This window comes from Carcharhinus amblyrhynchos, chromosome 1, assembly GCF_965287045.1.
Source record: "Carcharhinus amblyrhynchos chromosome 1, sCarAmb.v2.hapA, whole genome shotgun sequence".
NCBI lineage: Eukaryota > Metazoa > Chordata > Chondrichthyes > Carcharhiniformes > Carcharhinidae > Carcharhinus > Carcharhinus amblyrhynchos.
Window position 1 is genome coordinate 142,608,008 of NC_137324.1, and position 8,815 is coordinate 142,616,822.

Sequence of the window (8,815 nt, forward strand, 5' to 3'; positions counted from 1 at the left end):
AAACTATGCAGTAAGTTTATATTTGCAGATAGTGGGAGAGAAATTATTTTTGAGAGCATGGCATGTATCCAATCTTCAAATGATTAACAACTGTATAATTTTTATGTTTTGCAAAAGTCAAAGCCCATTTTTGAGGGAAAGGAAGATATGCTGTGCGAGTTGAACAAACGCAAGGAAATACTCACATCATTGTTCGATGAAAAACGTCATGAACATCTGTTGAGCAAAGGTAGGAACAAGAATTGTAGAATACATAAAGCGAATGTGTTTCCAAGAAAGCTGAAAATAATGAGAAGAATCTGCAACTAATAACATTGGGAACATGTTGGAGTAGAACATCCTTTAGGGTTCTATAATCTCTGCATGGGATGATTTTAACCCTACTTGTTTGAGGGAAACTGGCCAGTTAAAATTCTTTAGGTTCTAACTGGAGCCACCAGGAACCACTGTAGCTGATAACGGTGTCCAAAACCAACAAAGGCTTTTTTGATAGTATTTGCTTACCTGACAGGAATAAGCCCAAAAGACATCTCAAAGGTAAATTCCTTTGTTGGTGAAGAGGAGAAAGGGTGCTCCCTGGAATAGATAAATAAATCTCAGGCTGCCTCTGGTGTGCACTTGACCCCATCCATGCCACCCAAACCCGCTTCAGCCCTATCTCAGTGATCAATTGGACATCCTGAAAATTGCTGCTGTGTATTTACCTACCGGACCATGCAAATATGGGTGAAATCTTGTTGAAGCATTAGCGTTCTCACCTGCTGGCTGGAGAGCCAGTTAGAGACTTATGCTGCTGCTTCTTGGGAAGGCCAAATAAACCAATCAGGCAGTAAGCATGCCAGCATTGGGTATTCCTCTGGAATCAAGACCTCAGGGCCGGAAATCTCAACCAACAAATGCTGTCAGTCAATCAGAGGCTGGCAGCTTTTGTACCATTGTGGATGCCATAGTTTGGGGGCGTTTAAGAGATCTCTGGATAGGTTTATGGATGAAAAGGGATTGGTTTAGGCTAGTGGGTCATTGTTTTTGTAACTGGTCGGCGCAACATCGTGGGCCGAAGGGCCTGTTCCGCGCTGTAATGTTCTATGTTCTATGTTCTATGGTTGCAACGTGAAGCTATGATGTGGAGATGCTGGCGTTGGACTTGGATGGCACAGTAAGAAGTCTCACAACAGCAGGTTAAAATCCAACAGGTTTATTTGGTAACATGAGCTTTCGAAGTGCTCCAAAAGCTCATGCTACTAAATAAACCTGTTGGACTTTAACCCTGTGTTGTGAGACTTCGTACTTTGCAACTGAAAGGTCAGAACCTGGAGCTTCAGGATTGTGAAACACAGTTAAATAATGTGGTGGGGAAGAGGTTTTGCAGAGTAGGGGGCTGGTGGCAAGGGCAGGAGATGCTGGTTTTCAGCGTCATTTCCCCCGTCACCCACCCCCACTTCCCTAAACTCCAATATTCAATACTTGGATTGGTTTCAAGGTCCACCGGCGCCCTGAGACCCAACTCTGGGGCTGCATTAAATTCTGCCCAGTCTGTGCAATTTCAGAAATCATAGAGGTGTAGCTATTGTTTATTTTATTATATTTAATTTTAACTGCCAACGAATCAAGGATAGTGCTCCTATAATCCCCAAGGTGCACTCTCCATGAAACAAGAATCAGATCATGGAGCTGCCTTTACAATTAGCCTTCCACATTTGGCATTCGCTAATGGTTGAGATTTTCTGGCCGTGTGCGCCCCAAAACTAGAAATTCCCACCCAAGGTTAATGGGTGGTCCATCAAATTTTCTGTCCCGCCCACTACAATTCTCACAGCAGGTGGATGGGAAATTTCTGGCCAATATCTAGAGTCCCAAATTGCAGCCATTTTAGATTTCAAATGCTTGTGATGAAAATTCTTGATGGAGTTGATCCATCAATACATTGCTGCCAATTAATAAATGTGCACAGTCAAAGATCATCAATAAGTGTCATTTTCAAACAGTTCAGCAGGAGCTATTATGCTGTAGTATTCATGATATATAATTATAATAATGGACAATTTCATAATTTTTAGAATGCAGCTATAGATGGAATTTTTTCTGGTCCAACTGCAGTAAACAGAGATTTGGCTGAGTGCCAAGTTCTCTGTCCTTACTTGCAGTGGCAGTGGGCATGAACAGCTGAAAAATTCTGGCCGGTATGTTAGAATAACCAAATATTGGGAGCATTTCAGTTTACCATGAGAGAATCATTGTTCATTCATCTCAGAAATTATTTTGAACATTATTTTGTAGTTTATTGATGGGATGTGGATTTGTTGGCTAGGTTTATTTCCCATCCCTAATTGCCTTTGAAAAGGTGGTGGTGAGCTGCCTTCTTGAACTGCCACAGTCCATATGGTGTGTGTACATCCGCAGGTCCAGGATTTTTACTCAGTGTTAGTGAAGGAATGGCTAAATAATTCCAAATCAAGACGGTGAGTGGCTTAGAGTTGGAACTTCCAGGTGGTGATATCCTCATGTGTCTGCTGCCCTTGTCCTTCTAGATGGTGGTGGTTATGGTTTGGAATATGAATATATGAAGTTTCTCAGCCTTTGACTTCAGGCATTCAGTGTCACTTTTCTAATTAGAGCAGATTAATTCTGAACTATATTCATATAATGGTGTATGAACATGCAGATGAAATATTAAAGATCAAAGCTGGTTTAAAATTTGTTGTTAATCATGACTCTATGTATACAAAAACCTCCAATCATGCTTTCGTGTAATGGCTAATTTTAGTAAAAGGAAGATATAAATAAAATCTGGTGGAATATTAGCAGAGCAATTACTTTTTTGTTTGAAGCTTTGGCCTGAAGATTCTTTTATCTGCAAAAATAGATTAAGAAAAATCTAACAGAGATAGGCATTATAAGACGAGACAAATCATCCTAGACAGTCTAATAACTTTGAACCTCAGACAAATTTTCACTCGTTCCCTCTGTTCTTTGCATCCTACCCCACCCTCCTGCTCAATTCCCTTCAGTTGTGCCTCTGTTCCAACCTACACCCTCTTATTGCTGGAAGTGAATGAATGTTAAGTTTAGTAATAGTAGTGTTTGTGTTTTATATGCTTTGGTCCCATGATTCTTCTTTGTATTTGTAAACTCCTTGTGCTTGTACCTTACTGTAAATGACAGAACAATGCCAATGGAGAAGGTTATCAAGAGGGTAATATCTATCCTGCTGCCTTCAAATGTCACGTGTCATTTAATACATGACAGACTTGCAAAAGTTAACTAATTACTTAATATTTTCAGAGATTGAAACAACTGTCATTTCTGCTGCTTTACACAACAGCTTAGAACTGCTGGAAACAAGATGGTATGCAGATATTCGTTTCTATCTTGATGCCAAATGCCATTAATAGACTCTCAGGTTTCATTGCTGAAGGCTCTATAGTGGGGAGGTGGAGCTATCAATTTCAGTGAGTACTGAAGAAAACTAGTCTCCTCCCCACCAACGGCAGTACAGGACTACAACAATTTTAACCAGGAAGTGCGGATAGTGGTTTTAAAATGACTACCCATCTGCGGAGAATTGTGTTGCCAATTTCCCTCTACCAGCACTTGGTTAAGTGAAGAGATTCTAGAGGGGTTGGTATCTTCCTAAGGGAACACTGCTGCTCCTCACTGTCTGTCAAAGTGCAACCCCAGTATTCACTGATCCTGATTAATATATCTGGATTAGGATTCAGTCTGCTTTGAGAGAACTGGGCGGCGCGGTAGCACAGTGGTTAGCACTGCTGCTTCACAGCTCCAGGGACCTAGGTTCGATTCCAGACTCAGGTCACTGTCTGTGTGGGGTTTGCACATTCTCCTTGTGTCTGCGTGGGTTTCCTCCCACAGTCCAAAGATGTGCGGGTTAGGTTGATTGGCCATGCTCAAATTGCCCCTTAGTGTCTTGGGATACGTAGGTTAGAGGGATTAGTGGGTAAATGTGCAGTGATATGGGGTAGGGCCTGGGTGGGATTGTGGTCGGTGCAGACTCGATGGGCCGAAGGACCTCTTTCTGCACTGTAGGTTCTATGATTCTATGATGCTAATTTCACCACTCGTCCAGAAAAGTCTGTTTAATCAGAAAAAGACAACGTGGGAATTCCCATTCTTGCCCAAGCCAGGCCGTAAAATCCCACCAAGTACAACTTTTCAGCTGTCAAGTAACTGGGACATTTTAACTTTTCAACAAACCAGGCTTCTGCTAGGTGAGCAGAGTCAAAATCTATTTCACTGTCATATTTTCCATTTTTCCAATGGATATTTTAATTATCCTTTACTAAAATCTATGTGCAGAGATTGATTGGTAGGACATAGATTCAAACATGGCGACTTGTACTTTTTATTTCAGGTGAACGAAGAATATCATATAAGGCACTGCAGGGAGCTCTCATGATCTACTTTTACAGGTTAGTTATAATCGATACAGTACATGCAGTGAAAGAGTTGAGTGGGTTAATGGACCAGTATACTGTTCCTTTACCTCTGGGACCTGTGCTCAAATCCAGACCAGATTGATTCAACAAAAATGCTGATTTCTTACTGTTGCATGCCCAGCAGGTAATGTATGGAAAATCACATGGCTGTAAGCTTACATTTCCTTCCACAAGCTTCTTGGAAATGCCACTTACCTCTAGAAGGATTGGAGTACGGAACTGCAAATGGAAAGGTTTGAACATCCCAGATAAGCACTGACTGCAACAAACTACCACACAAGTTGGTAATCTCAGTACATAACGGTTGCTAGAAATGTTACAAGGTGCATAGAATTGCCCATTTGAAGTGAAGGTAAATGAAAAACAAGAGGAATTTTGATTGTCCACTGGAGTTTCCTTGATTTGCCGTAGTGGAAATAGCTGTAGAGTGGCATCATTGACTTTATACAGGGCTTCAGCAAGTTGCAATGAAAGATTTGGAGGTCAGCTAATACTTACCTTTATACAAGGTAGTAGAGGGTTTTACTTTGCTTATATACTTTGATATGGCCTTATATTATGCTAACTTGGAAGGGCTTGAAGTTGATGTGGAGCGTTCAAAGTAGAGCTTCATTCCTCAGATTGTCATCATTCTGAGAAACACTATCTAAGTCAATTTGCCTTTATATAAAGATAAAAGGACATGATATAGATGAGAGTCTGCTTAAGTACAGATGTTACATACTTGCAATTTGTCATATACATGCCACACACCCCAGATATCATGGCGATCAGATGGATTTCATAGATAAGAAAAGAACAGCGAAGGGGTGACTTACCTACGGTAATTGTCACTCACTTACAATGAGGAAAATATGTTCTCTAGAGGTCATTTTCAACTTGCACAGAGTAGTATAACGAGTGCCAAAACTAATTGTAGTTTTCCACCCTAGTCAAAGATTAATGTTAATTTTGTATCTACTTGGTACAAAGAAGACATTGCTCAGCCACACTTGGAATACTGTACAGTTCTGGTCACCCTATTATAGAAAGGATATTATTAAACTAGAAAGAGTGCAGAAAAGATTAATTAGGATGCTGCCAGGACTTGATGGTTTGAATTAAAAGGAGATGCTGAATAGAGCATGGGTGATCTTATAGAGGTCTATAATATAATGAGGGGCATAGATCAATTAGATAGTCAACATCTTTTCCAAAGGTAGGGGAGTCTAAAACTAGAGGGCTTAGGTTTAAGGTGAGAAGGGAAAGATTCAAAAGGGTCCAGAGGAGCAATTTTTCACAAAGAGGTTGGTGAGTGTCTGGAATAAGAGGTAGTTGTAGAGGTGGGTACAATTTTGTCTTTTAACAAGCATTTAGACAGTCACATGGGTAAGATGGGTATAGAGGGATATGGCTTAAATGCGAGCAATTGGGACGAGCTTAGTGGTTAAAGAAAAAAGGCCAGCATGGACAAGTTGGGCCAAATGACTTGATCCCATGCTGTAAACCTTTATGACTCTATATGGAATAAAATATAAGTATCCATGGGGAGAGTATGAGGCAGTGAATATCATTTCCAATTGTTCTATCAAAAAGCCAATAGACATATAATGGCCAGAACTTTACAACATCACCCATGAACTTCCTGTGAACTGGTCTGGCAGGAACGCAGGTTTTAAAATCAGGTGTAATAGCAGGCAGTGCCATGCCGCTTGCCCATCTGCCTCTGCAGGAGTTTTACAAGAGAGCATGGCGTCAGGGCCTGCCCCCCCTTTGGTTATTGAGACACTAATGTGCTTTGTCCTCCTGCCATTGGCATTTTACTAGTGGCAGGTGATGCCCATGCCATATGGCAAGGCTGTTGGGTACATCTTCCCTTGTAGCAGGCTAGAACTGAAGATTTGCTAGCCATTTCCTTGGCGGGCAGCCCTTGGAGGGGGACATAGGGACTGAAGCCATGACCTCAGGTAGTCAATTATCTGATAATTATAAGGTCCGGTTGTGGCACCTTCAGATAGAATCCTCACCAATTACCCAAATAGCCCTGGTAATAATTCTCAGGGAGGAGAAAGCTGATTGTTTACCCATTTGTTTGTCAAGAATTGGACCCAGACCTTTGAAGAACAAGGTTAGAGGATAATGACTGCATTAACTTTACAATGGAGATAAAACTGTAGAAGATAATCCAAAATGTTTACTTTTATATTCTCTAGAGAAGAACCACGTTTCCAGGTGCCATTCCAATTACTGAATTCACTCATGGATGTTGATTCCCTCATGACTAAATGGAGATGTAAGTTATAACACAAATTTGATTTATTTAAGTAAGACAAGCAATTATTCTTGTTATTGACAAGGGTCACTGTCTGTGTGGAGTTTGCACCTTCTCCTTGTGTCTGTGTTGGTTTCCTCCGGGTGCTCTGGTTTCCTCCCACAGTCCAAAGATGTGCGGGTTAGGTTGAATGGCCATGCTAAAAGTGCCCCTAGTGTCCTGGGATGTGTAGGTTAGAGGGATTAGCAGGTAAACGTGTAGGGATATGAGGGTAGGGCTTGGGTGGGATTGTGGTTGGTATAGACTCGATGGGCCGAAGGGCCTCTTTCTTCACTGTAGGGTTCTACGATTCTAATTAGTTTACAATTTCTTCTTATTTTCTCTAAGACAATCATGTTTGTACGGTGCAAAGAATGATTGGAAGTAAAGCAGGCACAGGTGGATCATCTGGCTATCAATATCTACGTTCTACAATGAGGTAGGATGAAAGGACAGCCATTTCTTTGTAGGCCTTGGACGATTCTTCTGCCAGCTGCAATGGGAAATTGGGAGAGTATCCATTGGAATATTTGGTGATCATTGGGGTTATATTTATACCTCCCCTTGAACACTGAAATAATTTTTCCGAGTTTTCTTTTTTGCAGAGTAAACAATCATGAGGCTTTTAAAAAACAAACTTTGTAGTCTTTTTCTGTACTGCCTCAGAGCAAGCCTGGATATACTTACTGTAGTATTGAGGCTAGAATTGTTTAAAGTATTTCAAGGTTGATCCTGACAATACTTTGTAGTGGTAATTTTAAAAAGTGGGACTTCACTTTCCCTACTGCAGCTGCATGTTGTAGTGTTGGTTTTGTGAGCTATTCACCAATACTGTTGAGTAAATTTTCAATGTGTGCCAAGACAGTAACTGTCTGTTCCATAACTCATTGTAGAACCCACAAGATGTATTTGTGTTTCGTTTTCCTGTTTTGTTTCTCCGAACAGGATGCATATTGATTTGCATCTTGCTGTTCCTGCAGCTCCATTCCTCTCTGCTGCACGATTTTGTACAGGACTGTAGACTACCATTATTCTGGAGGCCCTTGATGGGGTGCTTTCAATTGTGAAAAGGCACCTGAAGTGCATGAATAGCTCAATGGTTTGTATTATTATTGCCATTGCCAAAACTGTAATGGATCATAGAATCATTCGGCCCATCAATATTGCAGCAACTCTTTGACAGAGTATCCTATCTATGTTCTATGTTCTAGGTAGGGTATTCTGTCAAAGAGTTGCTACAATATTGATGGGCTGAATGACCTCATCTGCACAGTAGGGATTCGATGATTCTATGATCCACTACAGTTTTTTGTTCACTTGTGGGGCAAGGGCATTGCTGGATGGCCAATATTTATTGCCCATCCCTAGTTGCCTGAGGGCAGTTGAGAGTCAACGACATTGCTGTGGCTCTGGAGTCACTAATAGGCCAGACCAGATAAAGATGGCAGGTTTTCATCCCTAAAGGACATTAGTGAAGCGAATGGGTTTTTTTTGCACTCGATATCGTCATCAGTAGCCTCTCACCCAATCTTACCACTCACCTCGTCGAAAGTCAGGCAGGATAAGGTTGTAAGATTGCACCCTTTTAACTATATTTTAAGCATTAGTTCAATGACTGGAATTAATTGTAGAATCATAATCTTTTAGTCTTGCAAAGTATGTAGGTTTTCATCTGTCAGAAACTAAAATGCACTTACTAATATAACATGAAATGATATGGATCTTGAATGCATACATCTGAACACCCCACAAGGTATTTAATGATTCTTGTCAATTGTAATGCTATTCAAAAAATTCAACCATGTCCTGAAAAATTAACTTTTTATTTCCATAGATGCTTCCTGATCTTTAAATACTTCCAGCATTTTCTGAATAAAGCTTCAATATTTGTTTCTTTTCTTTAATTCTCTGTTTCAGTGACCGATATAAAGTGTTTGTTGACTTGTTCAACCTTGCAACCTTCTTGGTCCCAAGACAGTGGATTCCAAAGCTGACCTCTTCAATTCACAAGTTCCTATATATCGCAGAGTGTTGTGATAGCTCTTACTTCAGCAGTGAGGAATCTGATTAA

At 40.7% G+C, this 8,815-nt stretch overlaps 1 protein-coding gene across 1 annotated transcript in view; it reads left to right on the forward strand.

Moving 5' to 3' along the window:
- Positions 1–8,815, forward strand: part of LOC145350439 (tryptophan 2,3-dioxygenase-like) — a 29,783-nt gene extending 20,968 nt beyond the window's left edge. The window contains exons 8-12 of the mRNA XM_080199658.1: positions 118–229; positions 4,370–4,427; positions 6,647–6,726; positions 7,093–7,183; positions 8,662–8,815. Of these exons, the coding sequence (XP_080055784.1) occupies positions 118–229; positions 4,370–4,427; positions 6,647–6,726; positions 7,093–7,183; positions 8,662–8,815 (495 nt within the window). The remainder of the gene's footprint in view (positions 1–117; positions 230–4,369; positions 4,428–6,646; positions 6,727–7,092; positions 7,184–8,661) is intronic.